The 26,730-nt window shown below is 44.2% G+C and overlaps 1 protein-coding gene across 1 annotated transcript in view; it reads left to right on the top strand.

The window, feature by feature from the left end:
• Positions 1-6,636: 6,636 nt before the first annotated feature.
• The window catches only part of KCNH6 (potassium voltage-gated channel subfamily H member 6), a 46,819-nt gene continuing 26,725 nt past the window's right edge, over positions 6,637-26,730 (top strand). The window contains 5 exon segments of the mRNA XM_078155747.1: positions 6,637-6,712; positions 7,456-7,686; positions 18,300-18,461; positions 18,741-18,952; positions 23,305-23,730. Coding sequence (XP_078011873.1) covers positions 6,637-6,712; positions 7,456-7,686; positions 18,300-18,461; positions 18,741-18,952; positions 23,305-23,730 — 1,107 coding nt within the window.

The following is a 26,730-nucleotide window of genomic DNA, read 5'->3' as shown; positions in this document are numbered from 1 at the left end:
TCTACCCCCAAAATTCCTAGGGTTAGGTCTTCAAGTCAGTCATACTTTCTATTCTCTTGAACCCCAGGAAACTGGCTGGAGGGGAGAGGAGGAGGGTAGTCCTGCATCAAAAAGGACATTGCTGATGCCCCTCTATTAAAAAAAAGTAAATATATTATTTACTTTATTGGCATAACATTTGTGTGCATTATAAATATCACAGTGCACTCACCAAATATATCCCTTCCTTTTTCCTGGCCTGAAAGCCCCTGCAGTATAGCAGAATACCATGTTAGGTGTCACCTAGATATATGTGGCTCCAGAAGTAGGGCTCACATCCCTTTCAACTCCCAAACCTCCTAGACCCCAAGTACTAAAGAGCCAAATCAAACCGGCGGAACCTAGGAAATTGAAGCCAGGGCCCAGATAATAAATGACTTATTTAATATTTAAATAGAGTTAATCTGTGGCCATTTCTGTCAAAAGATGGTTCTGATCAGCTCACCTTCCCCACCCCTCCTCCCCATCCTCTGGCCCCCATTCACATTCCCTGTTGTCCTGGGAAGAGAGAGATAAGCAAATATCTTTCCTGGTGTCTTATAAAAATTTTGTGAGGTGAGGGAGACTGGGGAAGGGTGGGGAGAGAGGCAAGGTTTGGAGAAGAAAGGGAAATGAAGTTGATAAAGGGATTTAGGAAACTTAAAAGGTAAGCTTTTTGAAGATATCCCTAGGCAGCAGCCCAGTCTTTTTCCAACTGCCCTCCAATAGCATGCTGAGAAAATCAAAAAGGAAATTTACCTTCAAGAATTTGGAAACCCTTAGGACAGCTTCTTCTTTCTGCCCCAGGCTCATCACTGTGGTCCTAATCCCTGACCTATTCCCCATGTTTCCAAACACAGACACCCTTTGCAAAGCAGAAAAATGAAACCGTTCTTCATTCTGCCCTCATACCTGCCCATTTGTTTGCAGGAAAAGCTGCTCTGAATTTCTTGCATCTCTGGATAAAAAGTGATGATGATGATGATGATGATGATGATAAAGTAACTAGTATTTATACAGCACTTTTAAGATTTGCAAGTGCTAGGGGCAGCTAGGTGGCGCAGTGGATAGAGCACCAGTCCTGAATTCAGAAGGACCTGAGTTCAAATCTGGCCTCAGACACATAACACTTACTAGCTGTGTGACCCTGGGCAAGTCACTTAACCCCATTGCCTAGCCAAAAAAAAAAACCAAAAAGATTTGCAAGTGCTACAAACACACACACATACACATACATACACACACACACACAATCATTTGATCTTCATAACTTGAGAAGGCAGCTAGGTGGTGCAATCAATAAAGCACAGAAGCCTAGAGTTAGGAAGACTCATCTTCCTAAATTCAAATCTGGTCTCAGACACTTCCTAGCTATGTGATGGTGGGCAAGTCACTGAACCCTATTTGCCTCAATTTCCTCATCTGTAAAGTGAGCTGGAGAAGGAAATAGCAAACCACTTCAGTATCTTTGCTAAGAAAACCCCAAATTGGGTCAGGAAGAACAGGACATGACTGAAATGAGAGTAGGTGCTATAATTGCCCTCATTTTACAAATGAGGAAACTGAGGTCAGGAGAAGTTAAGTGACACTTAAGTGGTCACATAGCTAGTAAGTATAGAATGACTCTGGGTCTCACCAGGCTCCTGAGGAGTTATGATACTGTTACTACCTGTTTAAGAAGACAGGGATAGTGGCATTATAACAGCAAGCTATCATCTATGGTACACAAATGAAGGTCAAACACACTTCTGACCCTCATCCCCAGTGGCTGATGTAAGAATGGAATGGGAGGTGGGACTCCCTCCACTTTGCTCTTCTCTAACAACAAAGATACAGAAAGGTAAGTGACAGCATCTGTTCACCTTTGGCTCTACACTCTCCTCTTCCATGGCTTCTCCTTCCGCTGCCCCCACAATACTTTCCCTTAGGAACAGGAGGGACTGGGTTGTCAGTCACCAGGTAATAACGGTTCCCCAAAGAATTGAATGCCTCCCCAAAGGAGGCAGAGGTTCACAAACTTTTTGGTCTCAGGATTCATTTACATTATTAAAAAATTCTTGAGGACCCCACAAAGAGCTTTTGTGCATGTGGGTTATATCAATATGTCTTGGTATTATTATGAAAATAACTTTGACCCTGTAGAACCCCTGCAAAGGTCTCAGGAACTCAGGAATTCTTGGACCACACTTTGAGAACTGCAGGAATAGGGGAATACTGGGGTAATGTCCACTAGTGGGCATTTTTTCTACCATCTTGTTACTAGTGTAATGGGAAAAGCACTGAATTCAGAGTCGAGACCTGAGTTTGAATCTTGGCTCTATTTTTATTACCTTTGTACCTCTGGCAAGTCATTTTACTTTCAAATGTTCAGCTTCCTCATTTGCAAAAAGAGGTAGGTTCGATAGACAATATGATATCTGAGCTCCTTTCCAGCTCTAAATCCCATGCTCCCATGATTTGTCTGATCAAAGAGGATGAGGTGGCAGCAGAAGAAAAGGGACTGAAGCCCAGAGATTGAATCAGAGTGAAGTAGCCCCCTATATCACGCATGGCCAGCAAGCTACGTGATACCCAAGACACTCCCAAGCTAGGGCTAAACCAGATTAAAATGTAATTGAGAAATATTTAACAAAATAAAAATATAATAAAACATAGATAATATTACATTTTAAAATAGTCTATATGCATCCCACCAGGATCCTTATGTATGGATTAGTGACCCCATTCCTATGAGTTGGATACCACTACTCTACATTTGTCTATGGCCTCCCAAAGATTCCTTACTCTCCTTCCCCTCACTCTCCATTCCCAGTTACCCTCTCTAGTCCAGAGCTCCATTTCTCAAATCTGTACTCCTACAAAAACCTCCTATTAGAGTTGGGACCTTAGAAATAATTTAGCCCATTCTCTCCCCACCCTATTTTATACGTGAGGATCTTTGCCTCCTTTCCCTCTCACCATTGCTTTCCCCAAATACAATCTTCATTACTTTATCTCCTATCTTAAGAATCAATGCTTCCACCCAGCAATACTACTTCTAGGGCTGTATCCCAAAGAGATCATAAAAATTGGAAAAGGACCCACATGTACAAAGACATTTATAGCAGCTCTTTCTGTGGTGGCAAAGACTTGGAAGTTGAGGGTGTGCCAATCAATTGGGGAATGGCTGAACAAGTTGTGGTATATTAATATAATGGAATACTATTGTGCTATAAGAAATGATGAGAAAGAGGACTTCAGAGAAACCTGAGAAGACATGCATGGACTGATGCTGAGTGAAGTTAACAGAACCAGAGGAACATTGTACACAGTAACAGCCACATTGTGGGATGGCTAACTTTGACAGACTTAGCTCTTCTCAGCAATGCAAGGATATAAGACATCTCCAAAAGGCTCATGATGGAAAATGCTATTCACATTCAGAGAAAGAACAATGGAGTCTGAATGCAGATCAAAGCATACTATTTGTTCTTTTTTTCCCCTCTGTTTTGTTTTGTTTCTTCTTTCTTGTGGTTCCTCCTATTGGTTATAGTTCTTTTTTACGACATGGCTAATGTGAAAATATGTTTATTAGGAATGTATATGTAGAGCCTATATCAGAGTGCATGCCATCTTGGGAGGTAGGTGGGAAGGGAGGAAGAGAAAATTTTAAAAAGCTTATGGAAGTGAAAGTTTAAAACTAAAATAAATTAATTATTTTTTTAAAAAAAGAAGTATTGGTATCTGGGCATGAAGGGTCAATTAAAATGCATTTGTTATCCTTCTTTCCCCTAAATAAACAAAATCATGGCACATAAAAAAAGAACCAATACTTCCATATTGCTGATAATATCAGCTCTAAGTGCAATCTGATGTAGCGGGTGTCTCTGCAGCACTATTTCATCCCTGTAGTGAGCGGAGACATTCCCACAGAGGGAAGCAGAATCCTTAGATAAAATCCTGAAGTAAAATTGCCCTAATCTTCTCTAAGACAGAGAGGGAACAGGGAAGTGAAGAGCTCTGTGTAAAAGCATATAAGTCTGGGAGAATCTTAGCACTTAGCACAGTGTTTGGTACATAGTAGGTGCTTAATAAATGCTTTTTCATTGATTTTGAGAAGCAACAACTGGGAGATATTGAAAATCTCATCCACTGTTGAGATGGAGTAGAGGACAGATCCTTCTCGCTTGCTTCCCTTGCTTCTTTTTGGTACCCCAAAAAGGGTTCCAGACTTGCAATCCCTTCCTTAATCCTTTCCATGACCTGCGGGTTTGGATCTTATCCCCCAGAATCCCGAAGACCCAGGAGGCCATGTGGAAGGACTTTCAAGAGATGGTTGTAGGGCTTCATGTAGAAGTACTTAACATTTTCCCTTTTATTTACGTTATGTTCAATAAACCATGTGACCACAGTATAAGTAAATGTAGGGGGTCATTTGACAAAAGATTCCGGGTGTAAGATGGGGCTACAACCATCAAGTTCCTATTTTAATCACTGAAAGCACATATTTCACATAATCCCCTAGTTTACATGACTTGGCTGACTAGCATTCCATTTAATGCTGTGGAAATGCAGGGAGGTCGGGGGAAAGAGAAGGAGGAAACGAGATGAGTACAAGCGGTTGCAGGCTCAGTGATCTCTAGTGGCCAATGGGGAGCCTCTTGGGAGACTACAATGCATTGACCAAAAAATGAACTGAAGGGGCTACTGGGCTAGTAGCACTACCGGGTAAACAATTTACATATTACATTCTGTGACTAATCAGCAGAACACAGAGGGCCTTTCTATGGGGTTAAGGAAAGAAGCACACTAGCTAATTTGGACCAGTTGTACTGCAGTGCTTCTATGACAGTACCCTAGGTGTTTCATGGTGTAGCATATTGTTATTGTTTGTCCTTCGTTCTCAAAAACGACCATGACATCAGGAAGGTGACACTATGACTTGCAAGTGAATTGGATTTAAATGGGGGGGGGGGCTGTGCAAAGTCATCAGCCTCACTTTCTCCTCTGGAGTCATCTGGAGCCAGTGGCCAGATATAGATCAGGATGACTGAGATGGTCCTCAGTGTGGCATCTACATTGCACAGCCATCACTGACATTCAGGATCCTCCATTGAATGGCCCTTTATCTCTCCATTATCACCTCCAGCTCTCCAGACCAGCACTTCCATTTTTTAAAAAATGATCTTCTTGCTGCTCCCTGCACATGACATTATCATTCATATCTATGCCTTTGCACAGGGCATTTCTCATCACAAGAAATTCCCCTTTTACCTGAACACCCCAAACCTTTTATCTCCTCTCTAAGACCTTGGTCAAAACTGACTGCTTCTAAAAATCTTTTTCAGATTAATCTTACTCTCTTCCGACCACTTCTTTACACTTCAACACTTGTTTTCAGTCTGTTGAATTTTTTTAAAAATTATTTTGCCTTTTTGATAGGCTAATTTGTTATTGTTCTTGTTTTGATGTAATAAGAATGTGAGCTCTTTTGGGAGAAGTGGTGAGCATGCTGAACTTGGAATCAGTGAACCCAGATTTAATTTTTGGCTCTTCTATTTAGTACTTGAGTAGTCACTCAATTTCTCTGAGATTTAATTTCCATGTCTGTAAAATGAGGGGGTTGGATGGAAGTCCCTTCCAGGACAATCTATAATCTTAATCTTTTGCCTCTCTCTCTTTGCCCCCCAAAGAACCCAGGACAATGCTCTGTTTGCTTGTTAAGTAACTATCATACTTTTTCATCCAAATAATCCCAAGGTCTTCAGCAAAGGGTAGGTTTGGGGGAAGGGATCATACCTTAGACAGTGAACTGCTGCAGGACCAAGAAGGAAGGGATTCACCCTCTACCTATAGAATTTCAAGCTATTAGAAACTTTAGAGACCATTTAATCCAATAATATCATTTTATAGATACAAAAACCAACTTACAAATACAGGATTGCTGTGAAGAAAAGTACTAGGTGAACTATTATTATAATTCCAGCTTCACCACTGACTGCTGTTTGGCCTTGGGAAAATCTTTTTCTAGGCCTATTTCCTTTCTTTTGAAACGAAGGAAGAAGACTAGATTATCTCTAAGGTCCCTTTCAATTCTGACATTCAAAGATTCTGTGAACTACTGGTTCTTCCCCAACTTATCTTTTTCCATTCTGCTCAAAAATCCGTCCAGAGAGGTGAAGTATCAGAGACTGGTCAAGGCAGATCCAGAAGGACCATAGGCATTATGCCTAATGGGGAGGGGCTGGGAAGGAAACACATGCTTATTCTAAGCCCTTTCCAGATATCCTACCACCAAAAAGTCCCGCCCACGATCCTGCCCCTTCTCCCGCCCTAGCTCCTCCTTTCAGCACCGTGATAGGGACAGCTCCTGGGGTCTTGGCATCCTGTCTTCAGCCTCTGGTGTAAGGAGTAAAGTGGGGCTAACCCGGCAGGACCTCAGGGGAGCTGCGGGTGGAGGTTAAAGCCCGCAGCATCCCTGCACCTTGACAGGATAGGGAAAGCCCTTTCCATCGGAGGCAGCATCCACCTAAGTCGGGGAACTAGCAGCCGCTGGACAGGCGTAGGTGCTGGCCCGCGACTGAGAGCCAGGCGTCGGAGGATCGAGATTCCGGGCTCCTGGGCCCATGCAGTCAAAGGATGCCGATTCGTAGGGGGCATGTGGCGCCCCAGAACACTTACTTGGACACAATCATTCGAAAATTCGAGGGCCAGAGTAAGTGTGTGAGAGCCTGTGAACCTGTGAGGGTAGATAGGTATTCTGGAAGGGTGGAGGGTCGGGGGTCGGGAGGAATCAGGAAGAATGAGAGGTCTGGGAAAGTTCCAAAAGGTGAAGAACAGTGAAAGGGGAGAGCAGGAGAGGATTGTTCTGTGTTCTGGGGTACTCTCTACAACTCTTCCAATTGAGTGGGAGTGGGGGCAGGTGGGATGCTTCCTGTTTCAAGCTCTTGAAACCCCCGCATCAACCTACCAGCAACCTATCCTGCTTCTCTATGCATTATCATCCCTAAACTCTTTCCCCAGGTGTGGAGAGCAGATAAACAGGATTCTCCTCTCTCTGCTCAACTGTTTCTTTTTCAACAGAACAAAATGTAATCTGTTACAGTTCAATTCAACAAATATTTATTATTCATCATGCACATCATGCACAAGAATAGTGCCTTTGTCCTGTCCCTGTCCCTGTCCACTTTCCTCTTTTCCCAGGACCTGTTATGAATCAGCCCTTCTGAGGGATCCTACAGCTCCCACATTCCTCTCCCCTAACAAACCCTTCATCCCTGCTCCCCACTGTCTTCCCATCAGTCCCTGACACTTATTTCTTGTCACTACCTATTGATTTAAACCTGGCTGACACCCACAAGCCCCCCATTTTTGATCCCCCACTCCCTTGCCCCTCTCCCTGTCCCATTTATTAACCCCAACCTCAGTCCCAACCAGTGATCTCCTCCTACTTCTTAGGCCGAAAGTTCCTGATCGCCAATGCCCAGATAGAGAACTGCGCCATCATCTATTGCAATGATGGGTTTTGCCAGCTCTTCGGCTACTCCCGAGTGGAAGTGATGCAGCGACCCTGTACCTGTGATTTCCTCACTGGCCCTGACACCCTACCGAGTGCTGTGTCCCAACTGGCACAGGCTCTGCTGGGTGCTGAGGAATGCAAGCTGGAGATCCTCTATTACAGAAAAGATGGTAAGATCAGGACTCCTGTTGGAGTGTAGGGGAGAGGAGGAAAGGATAGAGTCATGCTGAGCCTCAGTTCCTGCTCTGTAAAAATGAGAGCATTGAACTAGATCATCTCTAAGGCTCTCTCCAATTTTAGATTTCTCTCTGAGTTTTAGGTGATGGGGCCAGACAGTCAATGTTTGAGTTGGGGGACTTGGAGCAAGGATCTAGGGTCAGCCAGATGATGAATTCTACCATTACTCCTTGATCGGGGATTTAGAGATAGAGTGGAAAGAACTCTGGATGTAGAATTGGAAAAGCTGGGTTCTGGTCCCAGCTATGCTACTTTCTAGTCAGTTGGCAATGGGCAAATTACTTCCTTTCTGTGGACCTCAGTTTCTTCCTCTTTTAAATCAGGTGGTTGAGCTAGATGATCTCCAATGTCCCTTCAATCTCTTTTTAAAAAACCCTACAAGCCATCTATGGATATATTTCCCTATCCCTGTAGTGGTGAAAGACTTCATGGCCGGAAATGGGGCCAGACCTCATGCAAGCTTGGTCTGATCAGTACTTGACCACCTAGTAGTCAAGGTCTGTATCCTGGGGATCTTTCTGGTGCTAGCCTTTCCTTCCCACCCCATCAAACCTTAACCTACTGACTGACAAGCCTAGGAAGTGCCTGCCATCCTCAGTCACTATCAGCCCCAGCTATCTGACAGCTGGGATAGAAATTAACTTTCCCTGATCTCCCTCTGCATGGGCAGGGATTAAGGCACTCAGGTCATTCATCTTCTCCCTCGGGCCTTCACCAATCCTAGAGCCTGAGAAAGGGCAGACCGGCAGAGGGGAGGAGGAGCTGGGTTTGATGCAATGGGAAGTGCGCTGGATTTAGTGAGAGCACCTGGGTTCAAATCGAACCTCTGTTAAGTAACCTGAGTGACCTTGGGTAAGTTACTTAAAACTCTCTCAGATTTGGTTCTTCATCTGTGACATAAGGTAATTGGACCAGACGGTCTGTGAGGTCCATTCCAGCTCTAAATTTAGGATCCTGAACTGGAAGTTCCATCATACCCCCAGCTTCCTAGGATTGCTGGGAAGGTGGTATATAAAATAGGGATGAGCTTCAGCTCTTAAGCCATGGGCTCTTCAGCAAAAAGTTTACCCTTCCTTCTCTTCCACAACAGGGTGATGGGGACTAATTTTTACTTGTCCCAAGATCCAGAGAGCCCCCTAAAGTAGATTACTGTAAAAAACAAAAGGTGTCAGCACTTCAAGAAGGGACAGAGGAAGCTTGGGCAGAAGGGCAGAGTAGGACATGGGAGTCAGACTCTTCATGACATACCCCACTAATCTCTTACCTGGACCCAGTTACCCCATTGGAGTTGAGAGTGAGTCAAAGCTTAAAATAATAGACTATCAGAGCTTGAAGGAACCTTAAAGATCATCTAGCCCCAGCCTACCTCTCCCATTTTACAGGGGAGGAAACTGAGGCCTAGAGAGAGGAAATGACTTATTCAAGAAGACATAGGAATCAGTACTAGAATTGAGGGTTCTTAATTCCTGATCTTGTATTATTTCTACTACACCACAATCCCTCTTCTGTAGAGCATACAGGAGAAATATCTTGGGGCTGAGAAGCCGGCTAATGGAAGGGATTCTGAACTTCCTATTTCTGCCAGCAGAAAATTTCAGGCTTTTTGTATTGGATAATACGTGTAAAAGCCTATGGTCCATACATGTAATATAAGTTATGGACGTGAAATAAACTTATGCTCCATGTATAAAGAACCCTTTTTCCAAATATAGGACTCAGGCTGAATTGCTACTTTTGCTGCCTTAATGAACAGCTGGCAGATATTGGAAGGAGGAAGGGAGAAGAGAGTGTGAAAAGGGTCTTGGGGGAATGAAAGGAGTCTCAGAGAAATGAGAAAGATCCCAAGGCAGTGAGAAATAAATGTTTCCATAAAATGAGAATGTTCCCACAGATTATGGTGGCTTTCAGCTAAGACTACTCAGCCTGACCTGGAAGAAGTTGAGGAAATACTGAATTAGAGAGGGAAGAAAGACTTCCAACATCATCTTAACCATTCTGACTCAAGGTAGATGTGTACCAAATTCATTCCAGGTATTTTGGAGACTTTCCAGGAGTGGAAAGAGGCAACTACTTATACAACTGGATACCTACAAAACCTCTTGCTGCCCCCCAGTTCTTATAACAATCTGTTCCTTTTTTACTCTTGGAAGCATCTTGACGTCTAGTTCTGAGTTAAGTGTTTATGATATGAAGTTTAAAGCATTATCCAGGGGGAAAGTTTTGAGGGTCTGCTAGCTAATGTTAACTTTATGGTCTACTCTGATCACATGGTCGTTTTCACCATGTTCATACACAGCCAATCTTCTTTTACCTTTTATTTATTGCCCTAGTCATAGTGATGAGTTCAAAGTGTTCTTCCCCAGTACCCTGCCTCCATATGTCTCCTCATCACTTCATCCTAAGAGCCCTAGGGATGGGAAAAAATGATCCAGTTTAGAACACTAATTGACCATTGACAAGCCTCTTTTTTCTGCCCCATCCTCCTAGGGTTTCAGATAAATGAATGTCCCCCTAACAATTCCCAGAAAACCTTGCTGTCTTTCCTATTATTTAGCTGGAAAAAATAAGAACCAGAAGAGGGCAGGTAAATGAAAGATGACACAGTAAGCCAAAAATTGGACCCTCCAACCTTTTCCTTTTAAACCTAGCCTTCCTATCTCATCTTGCACTAAGCCCTCATGTTGTGCTTTCTAGGGCTAGTGAGGAACCTGATGGGGACTGGGGGGACATGAGGAGGTATGAAAATGGAAGAAAGAATGGGTGGAAAGGGGGGGTCTATTGGAAAAGAATGGATTCAGCCAGTCCTTTCTCCTAGAAACCCTAAGGCTCCTTCCCCCACCAGTGCTTAGGTAAGGTCATAGCATTCCACCCTTACTTTCCTTGCCCTCACTTCATTTTCTTGGCTCAAGCCAGAGATTTATCCATGAAACATAGAAAAGCAGTAGGAGATGGCAGTTTGACAAACCTTGACATGAGGATAAGGTTCAGAGACTCCTCCATGGACATACCTTTTCCAGTCCTGGGGAAACAAAAAGAAAAAATTCAAGATCAAAGGGTAAAAGAAAGCCTGGTAAAGTAACCTAGAGAGAGAAAGCCAGGAGGGCAAGAGGTGTCAGAATAAGAGTAAGGGGAAAGAAGAGGAAGCTGGGAGAAATCAGACTTATCAGGTTATCTTTCCCACCCAAGTCAATCAACTCTCTTATTTGAGAGATGCCTAGGTATAAGAAAGTTTGTGGCTTCAGAAGCCTCCCCCTCTGCCAGAACGACTCATTGCACCACAGGATACAAGTTCAGATTGGGGCCTACCTAAGGGGTAATGTCATGGCAAAGATACGACCAATATGACCACTGCCACTAGAAAGGTCAGATGGAGAGGGGATGTTTGCTCTTGGGTTAGGGGATCTTAAAAACATTCATAAAGATTGGGTCTTGGATATCCATGAGTTGCAATAGGAAGAGAACTAGACTTGGAGTGAGGCAGGGTTCTAATCCTTGATCTCCAGAAATTCCTGTATAACCTTGAAGAACTCAGAGTCCTTATCTATAAAATGAGGAGGTCAGACAAAAATGACTTCTTTGGTCCCTTCCAGACCCAAGCTTCTATGAGTAAATTATTGACTTAAAAGCATTTTGGGTATTGTCAGCCTCTAAGGTAGGACTTCAATGCTGAAGATAGGTCATTGCTCCTGGCATAGGGAGGGAGAGGGAGAACTCAGATGGCCAATAAAATTTCAGGCTCATCAGTCATAGCTCCATTTAGAAGACAGAGAGGTTTGGCTTGCCCAGGTGCTTTAAAGAGGAATGGATTGAGCCTATGATCCCAGAACAACCCTGAAGGAAGAAGGGAAAGTGCAGGCAGCCTGGCCTGGACTAGCTTAGCATAGGTTATCTGGAAGAAAAGACACCAGGATCCTTTTCTGAGAGAGGCATTTTCCTCTCAATGTCAGGGGCTCCCTCCTTATGCTAGAGAATACTTTATCCAGCACATACCCCCAATACCACAGCTGACAGAGGAGGTCAGAGGTGGGGCAGGATGGGAAGAATCCATCTTCTAGGTGGAGATTTTTCTGTTTTTCTATTACCTTCTCCACCCCTGAGCATTTCACACAGAGTTGGGGAAGTGGCTGAGAACAGAAAGGGTGAGAGACAGAGTGAGGTGGGTGGGGGAAAAACAGAGCAAGGAAAGGGAGAAGGTGTGAGCAACAGAGGGGAGGAGGGAGGGAAAAGGAAAAAAAAGGCAACTGAGAAAGACGAGAAAACAAGATAGGCAGGCACAGAGGAAAGCACCTATCTGAGCAAATGGGTTTGAGACTCTAGATGGAAGAGGAAAGGAGTTCCTGCCCATCGGAGGATGGAAGGGGCAGAGACTAGGGGCTAGTCCCATCTCCCCTGGAGAGTTATTCCAAGCAGGGAAAGAAACAGCCACAGACAGAGAAACAGGGATAGGGCTAAGGATAAGGCCAATTAGATTGACAGGTAAAGGAAGAGGGACGAGCAGCTAAGGACTCTCTAAGCCCCTCCTTAGGGCTACAAAGACTTGCAGCTAAAGTGGATGGCCACTTAATTTCATAGCTGGGAAAACTGAGGCAAAGATCAGCCCAGTGTGGCAATGACTTTGAGCCAAAATGGAGGCAGTGTGGTATAATAGAAAAGAATACCGGAGATACCGGATTTGAATCCTGATTGCTACTCATAGACTATGTGATCTCAGAGGAGTCACTTCCTCTCTCTGGGTCTCAGTTTCCTCTCCTGTAAAAATGAAGTGGATATACTCAATTATTTATAATTCAGATATACTATTATCCTATGTTGTTTGGCAGTCTGGGGAGTGAAATGAAATATGAATGGAGTAGTACTATAGGAGTTTGGATAAAAGTTCCGTCTCTCCCTCTATCCCAATCACATCTGCTTCCTCTTGGGACATGGATTCACACAACTGGGGGCTTATGTCTGTCAGTACAACTCTGTTTTTATGTGAGCAACTATGTGTGACTATGTACCTGTATAATTATACATTAGTGTGCTTCTGTGTAGACTGGGTTTGAACGTTTCTCAGGAACCACTTAGGAGTCGGGAATGGGAGAGAGTTGAATGCTATAGGATTTATATAGTCCCTGGACTTCTTGTATTGCAATCTGCTGCTGATGAGAGAGTATTATGGAAACAACACAGAGAGGAAAGCCCTGACCTGGGATCCAGGAGGCCTGAATTCTAATTCATTCACTAACTAACCCCTTTATCTAATCATCTGCTCCAAACCCTCATTCTACAGATGAGTAAACTAAAATTCAGGAAAGAGCTGTAATTTTTCCAAGGTCACCAAGCTTATTAGTAAAACTTGAATCAGACCACTATTCTTTCCCCCATTCCAGGCTGCCTTTCCTAGGTAAAAGTTATTTTACTTCTCTGGTCTCAGTTCCTTCACAGGTAATGGAGATGGGATGTGACAGAATGCCCTCATGCCTTTCTGTTGACATTCTCGGATTCCATAACTCACCAACAGGGACACACAGCAGGCTCACACCAGCAAAGAGGACTTCCACAGAGACAAAGCGCTAATCACCTTCTCCCCACCACCCTCTCCCTACTGGGGCAGTGTCCTCCACCTTTTCCTAGGGGCCCCAAGCTTAGGAAGCAGTCCCAACTGACACTGTCTTAACCAGAAAGGGACAGAACCACAGGTCTGGGAAAAGGGCAAAATTCTAACTCCAGCTACAGCAGGTTGTTCAGTGGCTGAAGAAATCAGTATCACAGAACCAGAGACTGTCAAAATAGAAAAGAACCTTAAAAATTATCTCATCACAGAATTTTAGGGGTAGGAGGGACCTCAGAAGGCATCTGATCCAATCCCTTTATATTCATAAAGATACAGCGATACAAATGATACAGAGATGGGGAGTGACTTTCTTAAAGCTTCTGACTCTGTCTAACTCATGTTCTATGAAATTACTGCAACCGAGCACAGAAAGCTTATCCCAAGGCCAATTGTGGGGCAAAGTAGGATATGGCAGGCCCAGAAATCTGGGCTATCAAGGGAGCAGGCAGCAAGTGGTCCCCTTTGACTTAGACCTGAAAATTCTGTCTCTGAACTCTTTTGTATGAATGTCTCCCTGTGAGGCCAAGCCCAGCGGCTGGTGAATGAGTATCTGGGGCTTTGGAGTCTGGAATCTGACCTTAGAGATTCTTGCTCACAGGGGTGGGATGAAGGGGAATGGAAGAGAGAAAAGGAGAGGGTTTTGTTCTGTTGGGTTTGCTTAGCTGCATCTGGTCTCTCTACCAATCCTGCCTCTGAGTCCCCATTGCTGTTGTCTCTGAACAGCTGAGGACTAGGACCTGCCCCCTCCTTTGGTCAAGTGCCCATGGGCTGAGGCCAAAGAGAGAGGGGAGATACCAAGGCACCTCAGAAGAATAACTCAAATCTATGCAGTCTGGCTGTTCCTGCCAGACCTTGGGCATGGTTCCACTAAGTTGTGCCATAGCTGATTTCATCAGACAAATGTGGTAAAGGAGTTCCATAGTCAAATGAGCACCATTCCATCTTCATACCTTAGGGCCATATAGCTCAGGCAGGGAAGTATAGAAAGGGAGAGTGGGGTGAGCTATGAGAAGTGCTTGCCCTTTGTGAAGACCCACAATCAGGCACTGGGCTATGTGTAGAAGTTAAGCTGGGGATGGAAGAAGGAAGCTGGCACAATGGATAGAGCACTGGACCTGGAGTCAGGAAAACTTCAGTTCAAATCCTGCCTTAGACATTAGCTGTATATAATCAAATGGCTCAATGTGTCTGGAGGTCACGGGAAAAAAAACGTACTGAAGAGATGCTAAGTCTTACAGAGGCATTATGGCTCCTGTGAACACAAAAAGGAAAGAAACATTTATTAAGTGCCAACTATATACCAGGCACTGTGCTAAGCATTTTATAAATATTATCTCCTTTGATCCTTACAACAATCCTGTGAGGTAGTTTCTGTTATTGTCCTCATTTTACATTTCAAGAAACTGAGGCAAATAGAGGTTAAGTGACTTGCCTAGGGTCACACAGCCAGTAAGTGTCTAAGGCCCGATGTGAACTCAGGTCTTCCTGACTCCAGAGTCTATGTGCTATGGCACCACCTAGCTGCCCCTCGTTTTAGGAGTGGCACACCTACCATGTGCCAGGTAGTATATATGTGGGGAGAGACGTCAGGGGGAAATACAGACAAAAAAAGGGGTTTGCATTCCACCAAAGAGGCTAGTATTCTATCATTCTATTGTACACCATGAACGTACATAAATGTACATGTGATAAGTACAAGGCAAACTCTTGATGACGGGAAGATAGTAGCATCTGAACAAATGAGGATAAGGTTTCATGTAGAAGGTGGTGCTTAAGCAGAATTCTGAAGGAAACATGACATTCTAAGAGTGGAGAGGAGAGGAGTCTATTCCAGGCATGGGAGACATCCAGTAGAAAGGCATGTTTATAGGACAAAGGAGTGCTATGTGTGAGGAACAACCACAAAAATAATTTGACTGGACAATAGAGTGCAGGAAAGGGAATGATGTATGTTAAAGATGGAATTTGAGGTTGGGACCAAGTTGTAAAAGGCTTTAGGAGTTAAACAGAGGAGTGTGTATTTCATCTTAGAGGACATAGGGGCCATTGAAGTCTATTGAGTGGAGAAGGGACCTGATCAGCTCTACACTCTAGGAAAATCACTTTGGGAGATAGGTGAAATAAATAGATGAGAGAAACTTGAGGCAAAGGGACCAATTAAAAGGCTGTGGTAGCAGTTCAGGAGAAAGGTGAAGAGAATCTGAAATAAGGTAGTTGCCATGTCAGTAGAGAGAAGGGGACAGTGGTGAGAGATATTGTAGAGGTAGGAACAAGATTTGGCAACTGGCTACATGGAGTGAAGGAGAGTGGAGTCAAGTTTGGGAACCTGGATGATTAGAAAGGATGGAGGCACCCCAAAAGAAACAGGGAGGTTGAGAAGATAAATGGGTTTGTGGGAGGTGAAAGATAATGAGTTCCATTTGGGACATGATGAGTTTGACACGCCTATGTGACATCTAGTTTGAAATATCCAATAGAAAGTTGGATATGGGTGATGAGAGCTCAGAAGAGAAACTAGGGCTGGACATATTGATTAGAGGTCACCTGCATGTTATTGTTGTGTGTGTCAGTTGGGTCCAACTCTTTGTGACCCCATCTGGGGTTTTCTTGGCAAAGATCTGGAGTAGTTTGCCATTTTCTTCTCCAGCTGATTTTACAGATAAGGAAACAGGCAAACAGCGGTTAAGTGACTTGCCTGGGATCATATAACTAATAAATGTTCAAGGCCAGATTTGAACTCAGGTCTTCCTGACTCCAAAGCTGGCACTATCCACTTCACCACCTAGTTGCCCCCCATCTGCACACAGGTGATAATTCATCCCATGGGATCTAATGAAGCATTGAGGAAATCACCAAGTGGGAGAGGGCCAGTGGCAGAGCTTTGGAGGATAGCCACAGTTAAGGGGCATGATAGAGAGGACGGTGATTCAGCAAAGAAAACAGAATAATCAGAAAATTAGGAAAATAAACAAGAAAGAAGCATTATAAAAACCCACAGGAGAGAAGGCATCTGAGAGGAAAAGGTGGTCAATAGCATCAAACACTGAAGAGGTGTTGAGAAAGACTGGGAAAATACTGTCAGGTTTTGGCAGCTAAGGAATCACTAGTAACTTTGGAAAAAGTGGCATCAGTTGAGTGATGAGGACTTGGAAGCCTTATCTTCTCATTTCCCTCACTTCACCACCATGCCTCAGCTGCCTTCTTATCCTGGAATTTTCCTTAGCTCCTGGATCCCTTCACATCCCTCTGCCATGCTGACCCTCTTCTCCCACTGCTAAGTTCCTTCTGGGGGCCTCCATTTTGGAAATGGGCCCCGACCAGCCATGCTTCATTCCCATTCCATCTATGCTTCTCATTCACTACACTTTGCCACCTAGCCGCCTTATGGTTATCTTCTTTACTCTCCCACCCCTCACTTTGCCTCTCCCTTTTAGGTTTTCTTCCCCTATTAAAATGTAAGCTTTTTGAGGGAAGGATCTGTCTTTTTGCTTATATTTGTATCCTTAGCATTTAGCACAGTGCCTGGCTTAGTAAGTACAAAAGATCAGGGAAATGAATGAGAAGAAGTAGAAGCAATGTGTGGAGGTGGCTTTTTCTGGGAGTTTAGTTGTGAATGGGAGGAGAGACATAAGAAGATACATTAAGAAGGTAGGGCCTAGAGGCTTTCAGCACTTTGGGTTGACCCTGGTAGGTTTTATAAGAGGACATAGTTGCACAGAAGGGGCTGCAATCTACATGGTTGAAGGCAATACTCATGAAGACAAGATAGCTGATCCATTGAAATACTACAATACAGAGCCCTGGGTTGGGTGTCAGAGGACCAGAGTTTGGGTTCAAGTTTGCTACTTACAACCTATATAGTCTTCAGCTTTAACCATACCTCTCTGGGCCTCAGTTTCCTCATCTTTAAATTGAGAGGACAGAACTAGGTGATTTCTAAGGTCTTTTTCCACTCTATATAAAGCTATGTGTAGACCCATACTCATGAGGATATGAACTCTTTAGAACTATGAAATGAATTGCTGTGTATATGAGAGGGAGTAGTAGGGACACAGTTGGAAAGTGGGCCAGAGGCAGATTGTAGAGGGGCTTGAATGCCTGCACTCTTGTAGGCAAAGGAGAGAGCCTTTGAAATTTTTTGAGCAGGAATGTGACATGATGTACCTTCAAAGCATACCATCCAAGAGGTAGAGAGCTGCTTGGGTGGAAAATGAAGGAAAGGAGAGATACAGAGGAGAGCAAAGGACAGCCAGAGGTTCCGGGGGGCTCTAAATCTCCTCCTCCCACAACCGCCCAACTGCATTAATCTAATCCCCATCTGTTCAATTTTAATTAAAACAGAAACAAACCTTGAAGATTAAGCTCTGAGCCACCGGAGCTGAGCACAGTCCTCCCAAGCCCTGATGCCACTTCAGCCCACTAATGACCAGCTTAGCTGCTCTCCCTGCCACTACCCATGGAGCTGGGGCCCAGCCCTATCCCCAACACACACCTTCCATCCTGCCAGGCCCTGGATTCTGCCCAGGATTGCACAATCCTTGGGGGATTTCAGCCTGTAGGATGTATGTTGTACATGACAGTCTTGTTTCTCTGCTCTACTTACTCTCTTGAACTTGTCTCAGACATAGGCCCATACCAAACTCCCCAGGTCAACTTCTTTTGTAAGTGAGTGAAGACAGTAGGAAAGTTCCCTTGCATTTCTCCAGTCTCCATCCTTAGGACCTCATTAGGACCAGAACCTTAGAGAGATCAGAGGTCCTTGCCCAGCCACCTCCCTGAGCTCCCACCTCTGGCCATGTCATCTCTGAAGCTGAGCTGGCTTTTTCTGTCACACTGCAGGGAAGAGGCCAGGATAACCCCTGTGTTGGGGTTCCTGTCCTGGCTCTAAGGGTTAGGAGGCCTAGCTGGACTGGTATCCCCAGCTTCTTTGTGCTCCTTGGTTGTCCACAGCTTCATGCTTCCGCTGCCTGGTGGATGTGGTGCCCATAAAGAATGAAGAAGGAGCCGTCATCATGTACATTCTCAACTTTGAAGACTTGGCACAGCTCCTGGCCAAGAGCAGTAGCCGAAGTCTGACCCGACATCTATTGTCCCAGGGCTTCCTAAACTCTGGTGAGATAGCCAAAGGGGGAAGGTGAATGTCCGAGGCAGAGTTATCACTACACAGCAGGGAGGGGGGAATCTTCACGCTGTCATCTTGTTCTGCTCATGTTGTACATGGCTTCCCCACTTCCCTACTCTACCCATGCCCTTGACTTCAGAGAGCCCCCTAACAAAATTCCCAAGCAAACTTCTTTTGTAGGGGTGGGGAAAGGGGTGGAGAATCTCAGCCTCCTCGTCCTGCCCTTTGGGCCATGAAACTGCCTGCTCTAATGGAGACAATGCTTTCAGAGTGCTCCCGGGGCAAGCTAAGTCGAGGAAGCTCTGCATCTGATACAGACCAGCTCAAGTATCGCACGATCAGCCAAATTCCCCAGTTCACACTCAACTTTGTGGAGTTTAACCTGGAGAAGCATCCATCCAGCTCTACCACTGAGATCGAGATCATTGCCCCACATAAAGTGGTGGAACGCACCCAGAACGTCACAGAGAAGGTCACTCAGGTAATGGAGGCAGCCTGGGCAAGCGTTGTCTAGGCTTAGCCAGAGAGGATGGTGGGGAAGGGGAAAAACGTGAAAGAACCCACAGCAACTCATGCTCTGGCCAAGGGGAGAGGAGAAAGGGCTGGCATACCAATGGTTACCCAGGAGCTAGGTCTTCTTTTCCCACTCTTTTTTTTCTGTTTTATTAAAGCTTTTGTCCACATTGCTGTCATGTCCCAATGCCATCCATCTCTGACCTACCACATTAATATAACCCTCCCATGTAACAAATTGAGCAAAACAAACCAACATGTTGGTCCTGTCTGACAATTTATAGTCTGCTACACCCTATGGTCTATAGCAAGGGTCGTGATTCTGCAGGCTGCTCAGTAATTATGTGAGACAGTCTCAAGCATCTCAAAGGCTATGGTACCATGCTAGTAAGCCCACAAGGGACCAATCTTGACAGATGAGCCAATATCCCTGTGACCGTTCTCAGTTCTATGTTCAACTCTGGCCCCAAGGAAACAGAACCATCTCATGTAGGATGAGTCTAAGGTACGTATGAAGGAAGGTAGGGAAGATTAGGCGAAAAGCCTGATTTCAGAGCAAAAACATTCCTTATCCACCCTGAAAATCATCTGGGTTTCTGTTCCTGAGAACATTCTGCAGGACTAAGCCCGCTTGGGAAAGATACAACTTCAGCTAAAGCCTCCTCATTTTAGTTTCTGCCTCTCTTCCAGGGTATGGCTACCACCAGTACCCTGATCTCTGGGTTTTGGAGGTAGTGGGAAGAACAAGAAGAAGATAAGGATAGTAGCAAATGGGAGGGAACATTTGGCTGTTGGAAGGTAGCAGAAGGTTGTGGCTGCCAGCCATGGCCACTGCCAGGAAGGAGCTATTCCCAGGAGCAGAGAAAAAGATGAATCATATAGGGGACCAGGGGACATCTCCAGTGGAAACGAGTGAGCAGATGGAACAGGGCAGAGGCCAGGGAAAGTAAGAGGGGAAGAGAAATGAGGAATAGGGTAAGGAAGGAAAGGAAGGGTTCTCTCCTTTAACCGCCTCCTCTTTTCCCCCTGGGTTTCAAACTTGGATCCATCCTCCTTGTCCTGGGAAAATAATAGGGTCACACATTTAGAGCTGGAAGAGACTTTAGAGGCTGCCAATTCCAAATGAATGTTGAGAAGATAATAATGAATAATCATAATAAATCACCATAATAATATTTATATAGCACATACTATATGCCAGCCACTGTACTAACCATTTTATAACTATTATCTCATTTGATAATAGGAGGTAGGTGCTATTATTATTCCCATTTTACAGATGAGGATACTGAGACAAACAGAAGTTAGGTGACTTGCCCAGGGTCACACACAGCTAGTAAGTGTCTGAGGTTGGATTTGAGCTCAGATCCTCCTGACTCCAGGGTCTACTACTAATAATTTAACAGCTCATTTAGATAGCCCTTTAAGGTCATGAGATCATAGATTTGGAGTGGAGAGGTAGGTGAAGCTAACCTTCTCACTTTGTAGAAGAAGAAGCTGAGGGCCACAGATGAGAAGAGGCTTGCCCAAATTCACACAAACAAGAGACAGAACTAGATGTGAGCCCAGGTGTTCTGGCTTCAAATCCCACACGCACTGCTGTATACTTTGCTCACAACAACCCTAGGGGATAGGTCATGCAAGTGTGATTGTCAAAAAGCATTCATCATGCTGTGTACCAGGAACTGTGCTAGGTGGTGAGGATGCAGAGACAGTGAAATCATCCTTTCCATCAAGAAGTTTAGATGAGGAAACTGAGGCTCACGGCTACTTCACAGCTTATCATGGTTAAGCAGCTCATGAGTGCTGGAATCAGGACCTGAAGCCAAGTTTCCTATCGGTAAGTCTCACATCCTATCCCAGTATCATGGTGCTCTAGGATAGGAAACGTCTGACTTCAGAGTTGGAAGCCAGCTGGGACGAAGGGGTGTAAGATGAAGCATGTAGCATGCAGTTACTTTTCAGGAGAGCTTGACATTTTCTACTACACTGAATTTATGTTGGAATGCCTTCCACTCCTCACTCTTAGAAATTGCCCTAATCCTGCTCCTTAGCTATTTGGTCAAGTTAGATAGACTTGTGTTCTAGTACTATGACCCAGGCAAGTAATTTCCTCTCTCCAAACCTCAAGTCTCCCCACGACCAAATAGCTAAGGGGCTGTATGACAGCAATCAGCAGGTGGGATACCTCACTTCTTTCCTACCTCCCAGAAAAGAGGAACCAGAGTAGGAGAGAGTGAGGCTGATGACTTTGCACAGCTCTGCCTCACTTAAATCCAATTCACTTGCAAGTCAAGACATCACCCTCCTGATGTCATTGGTCCTCTTTGAGAATGAAGGATGAACAACAACCCCCCCAAACCAGGCTGAGCACCCCCAGTTGCTAGGCAATGGGCTACTTCCCTCATTGGTGCTGTTGGCTACTGCCACCTCTCTGTGAATGAAGGGTCATTGGTCAGTGAGAGAAAAGACAGGGGTGACTAGATAAATATTGACAAGCTCTTGCTCCAAGCATGAGGACCTTTCTGTTCCTTCCCTGACCTGGGACTCCTCTCATCTGACCCTGGAGGCCACCATATCAGGCAGGGGAAAAATCAGTTCCTTCCTTGTATCCATCCATCCAGAGCCTTGTTGCATGCCTATATCATGATGCTTTCTTCTAGTCCCACATCTCTTCAGCCCTATTCTCCTCACACCCAGAAAATCCCTCTCTTTCTTTTACTCTCCACTGGCATGGGATGGGGTGGGAGATGGAGCACTCAGAGGTGATGCTTAAAGAACAAGTGCTAGAAGGATGTCCAGATAGAGTGAACAGAGCACATGCCTACCCCAGAGGATTGAGGAGAGACTGGGGGTGGGAATTGGGGGGAGGGAAATATTTCTCTTTTGAGCAAGATTCCAGGTTGTCAGCTCTACCTACAATCAAGGAAGATCTGGGCAGAAGGCAGACATGAGCATGCTGATGGCTTCAGGGAATGGGGGTGCAAATCAAACCAAGTTGACTTAGGTGCCTACTGTGTGATAAATGCTGGGAATATAAGAAAGGCACAAAACAAGAGAGTTCCTGCTCTAAAGGAGCCCATACCATCATGGGGAGGCAACATACAAGCAACTATGTACAAACATACAGGAGAAATTGGAGATAAGCAAAAGGAAGGTATTAGCATTAAAGGAGACAGGGAAGAACACTTCTTGCATAAGGTAAAATTTTAGCAGGGATTTGAAGGTAGTCAGGGTAGACAGGAGACAAAGACAAGGAGAGCATTCCAGGCATGGGGCACAGCCCAGGAAAATGCAGGGAGGTGAGAGATAGAGTGTCTTGCATAAGGAACATCAAGGAGGCTAATTACATTAGATCCATGGAGGAGATGGAGGTGTAAGAAGACTGGAAAAGTAAGAAGAGGACAGTTTATGAAGGACTTTAAAAGCCAAATAAGGGGCAGCTAGGTGGCACAGTGGATAGAGCTCCAGCCTTGGAGTCAGGAGCACCTGAGTTCAAATCTGACCTCAGACATATAACACTCACTAGCTGTGTGACTCCGGGCAAGTCACTTTACCCCAACTGCCTCACCAAAAAAAGAAAGAAAGAAAGAAAGAAAGAAAGAAAGAAAGAAAGAAAGAAAGAAAGAAAGAAAGAAAGAAAGAAAGAAAGAAAGAAAGAAAGAAAAAGAAGATTGGGTGTAGCAAAAGGACCATCCTCACACTAAAGCCTCACTGATCCTATTCCCACCTACTTAACCCCTCATTGACTTATTATCCCCACATAGACCTCATCCCTCACAGATACCATCCCTTCAAATTCACTCCTTTTAATATCCATCCTCTGACAGAGATTCCTTCACTCAGCTCTTATAGACCCTGTCCAGTGGCTAGAGCACTAGACCTGGAGTTAGGAAGACATGAGCTCAAATCTGGACTCAGATATTTACTAGTTATTTGATCCTGGGCAAGTCATTTCAACACTGCTTACCTCCATTTCCTCATCTGTAAAATGGGGCTAATAAAAGCCCCTACCTTCCAGGGTTGTTGCAAAGATAAAATGAAATAATATTTGTAAAGCACTTTGCAAAATGTAGAGCACCACCTAAATGCTATTATTATCATTATTCCTTCACACTCACCCCTCACGGACCCCATCCTTCACATTCATTCCTCACTAATACTCACTCCTCTTAGACTCCAACTTCTCACAGATTTCATCCCCTCACACTTACCCAACACAGACTCGCCTTCACATACTTTTTCTCTTCATGCTGACCCTTCATAGATCCCCTTTCTACCACAGAGACCATTCTTGTATCCTTTGTTCCTCCCACATAGGTCTTGTCCCTGGGCGCAGATGTGCTTCCTGAGTACAAGCTGCAGGCGCCCCGAATTCACCGATGGACCATCCTGCATTACAGTCCCTTCAAAGCTGTGTGGGACTGGCTGATCCTGCTTTTGGTCATCTACACAGCCGTCTTCACCCCCTATTCCGCTGCCTTCCTACTCAATGATCAAGAGGAGTCCAGACACTGGAACTGTGGCTACTCCTGTAATCCCCTCACCGTGGTAGAGCTCATCGTAGATATTATGTTCATCGTGGACATTGTCATCAATTTCCGAACCACTTATGTCAATTCCAATGATGAAGTGGTCAGCCACCCGGGCAAGATCGCTGTGCACTATTTCAAGGGCTGGTTTCTCATCGACATGGTGGCTGCAATTCCCTTTGACCTTCTCATCTTTCACACTGGTTCTGATGAGGTGAGAGATACCTGCCCCAGGAAAGATACTGGGTTACCAATCTCCCTTAGCTATCATGAGACACATTTATTACGTTCCTACGGTTTCCCCCATAGGGTTTCCTCCATCGTGGGCTCACAAAATATTAAATTTATAAAGGATCTTAAAGATCATAAAATATTCTCATTTTATAAACAGGAAAACTGAGGTCCAGAAAAATGAATTCATAAAGCAAGTAAATGGCATAGTTTCTGTGCTGGTCTTCTGATTTCTCATCTAATATTTTCTCTACTATAATATGGGGCCTTCTTTCAAGCACTCTGGACATCTCTAAAGTTCTTTTTTTGTCACCCACATGGTTTTTTTGTTTGTTTGTTTTTTTGTTTTGTGAGGCAGTTGGGGTTAAGAGACTTTCCCAGAGTCACATAGCTAGTGTTATATGTCTGAGGTCAGATTTGAACTCAGGTCCTGCTGACTCCAGGGCCAGTGCTGTACCCACTGTGCCACCTAGCTGCCCCTACCCACATGTGACTTAGTGCTGTTAATCCATATTTGGCAATGCCTTTTCCAAAGCCAATTAGCTGTAGCTTTCAGATTTTAGGCCAGTGGACAAAGTACTTAAGAACTTGGGCTAGAACTTTGCATTTATCCCAATTAAATTTCATCTTATTCATATGATCATAGATTTAGTGCTAGAAGGGACCTCAGAAGCTACCTGGTCCAGTCCCTTAACTTCTCAGAAAAGCAATCTGAGGCCAAAGGGTGTGAAATGAATTTTACACAGCCAATAAGTGGCAAAGGTGGGATTTGAATAAAGGTATCCAGACTTCCAATCAAGCACAGCTTTCCTTATACTCTGCCGCCTTCCAAATTTTATTTGGCTCAGGATTCTACCTTGTCAAAATCTTTTTTGGACCTAGAATCTGTCAAATAATCAATAAGAATTTATTAAGCACCTACTGTGTGCTAGGCACTACCATCCAGATAATATGTCAAATTTCCCTCTACACTTTGTATCCTCCACAAATTTGACAGGCACAAATGTATTCATCCAAGTTACGGATAAGTACTGGTCAAGGGCAGATCCCTGACCCAGTCTACCAAGACCTCCCTCTAAGTTTATATATGTCATTGTTGTCCATACAGGTCCAGTTATTCAACCAACTTCAAAAAGAAATCACTTACCTGCTATCATCTCTTTCCATCCTATCCACAAACACAGCCTGAGAAATTTTTTAAAATGCCTATTGTTGTCGAGTCCTTTCAGTTGTGTTCAACTCTTTGTGACCTCTTTTTGGTGTTTTCTTGGGCAAAGATACTGGAGTGGTATGCTATTTCCTTCTCCGGTGGATTGAGTGACTTGCTTAGGATCACACAGCTAGTAAGCGTCTGAGGTTGTTTTTGAACTCAGGTCTTCCTGACTCCAGGCCTGGTGCTCTATCCACCGTACCACCTAGCTGCCCAGAGAGCCCTCATGTACGATTTATTTAGTGGCCCTATTTCTATTTGAGTTTGATATCACTGCTTGTTGTTGTTGAATCATTTAGTAATTTCTGACTCTTCATGGACAAAGTCTGTGGGGTTTTCTTGGCAAAGATACCAGAGTGGTTTGCCATTGCCTTCTCTAGCATGTTCCCATTTTACAGATGAGTAACTGAGGCAAATAGGGGTTAAGTGACTTGCCCAGAGTCACACAGCTAGTAAGTTTCTGGGGTCACATTTGAACTCAAGTCTTCCTAACTCCAGGCTCTATCCACTGTGCCACCTAGCTACTCCTAAGTACTCCCATATTCCTATACTCCCATATTCCCTTAATAATATATTCTAGAACATGAGTGCTTAACCTTTTTTTGTGTCCTGGACCCCTTTGGCAGTCTGGTGAAGCCTATGGACCCCTTCTCAGAATAATATTTTTAAATGCATAAAATAAAACACAAAGAATTACAAAAGATACCAATTATATTATAAAAATATTTTAAAATCAAGTATGGACCTTGGGTTAAGAATATCCCAGGTTAATTTTTCCAGGAATAGAAGTCACTATCCTTGATCTATAATTTGCAACATACAACCTCTTTGTTTTTCTGAAAATTGGAAAATTTGCCTTTCTCCAGTCTTGCAGAAACTCTCCCATACCCTAAACTGTTTCAAAGTTCATCAACTACATCTATGAGTTGCCTTAGGTCTCAAAACTTTTTTGACTTTGATCCATTAGTAAAAAAAAAAAAAAGTTGAACCTGAATGTCAAATTAGTGCTTTTCAATCATCTCCTCATTTATCTTAGGTTTCCACTCCCACTAAACATTTTTAGTCTATCCTTTCCCAGTTCTAAAATCATTGCCCCTAGAAGACAACACAGAAACAAGATAGGAACTGACTAGTCATTCTCACTGTCATCTGTTATCATCATCTCATCCGTCAGCCATCCTAGGGCAAGATCCTCCACTTGCCCCTAACATACATAGTTCATTTTTTAAAGTTTTATTTTTAATTGTTTTCTCATTGGCAAGTTCTCTCCCTCCCACTACTCCCCACCCCCATCCATTGAGAAGGTAAGAAATACTATATGCATTATACAAAACTTATGCACGTTAGCCATAACATCCATAACTTAAACAACATTCTTTTTAGTTTTCCATAGGAGCTATTGCAGGCAGCTTCCGTGCTATTGGCACAATTTTTATAAGACTGTGTTCCTCCTTCCCAGGGTAGGGTAAACAGCAGGCTTCAAGCAGGTGCAGGGGACCAAAATTCTATCCTACCCTCCCCTACCCCTTCCCCAAGGTCCTATTTCCAGGATATAGAAGTGCAAGGCCCTTACTCTTCCACCATCCCAGCTCTCAGCCTCTTAAACCATACTCCCTCTGTGACCTAGGAAGGAAAACCACAAGTTTGGAACTCACCTTCTCTGAAAAGTGTTCCCAAACTGCCTCACTCTGATTAAACCTCTACTCTGTGCCCTTTAAACCCTAACAGTTGCATATAAGCTGTTCGGATCACAACATAGCTGTAACTTGATCG

The sequence above is a fragment of the Phascolarctos cinereus genome, unplaced genomic scaffold (assembly GCF_003287225.1).
Source record: "Phascolarctos cinereus isolate Bilbo 61053 unplaced genomic scaffold, phaCin_HiC Scaffold_5;HRSCAF=322, whole genome shotgun sequence".
NCBI lineage: Eukaryota > Metazoa > Chordata > Mammalia > Diprotodontia > Phascolarctidae > Phascolarctos > Phascolarctos cinereus.
Note: the sequence above shows the minus strand (reverse complement) of the source record. Positions and strands in the feature narration are given on the sequence as shown.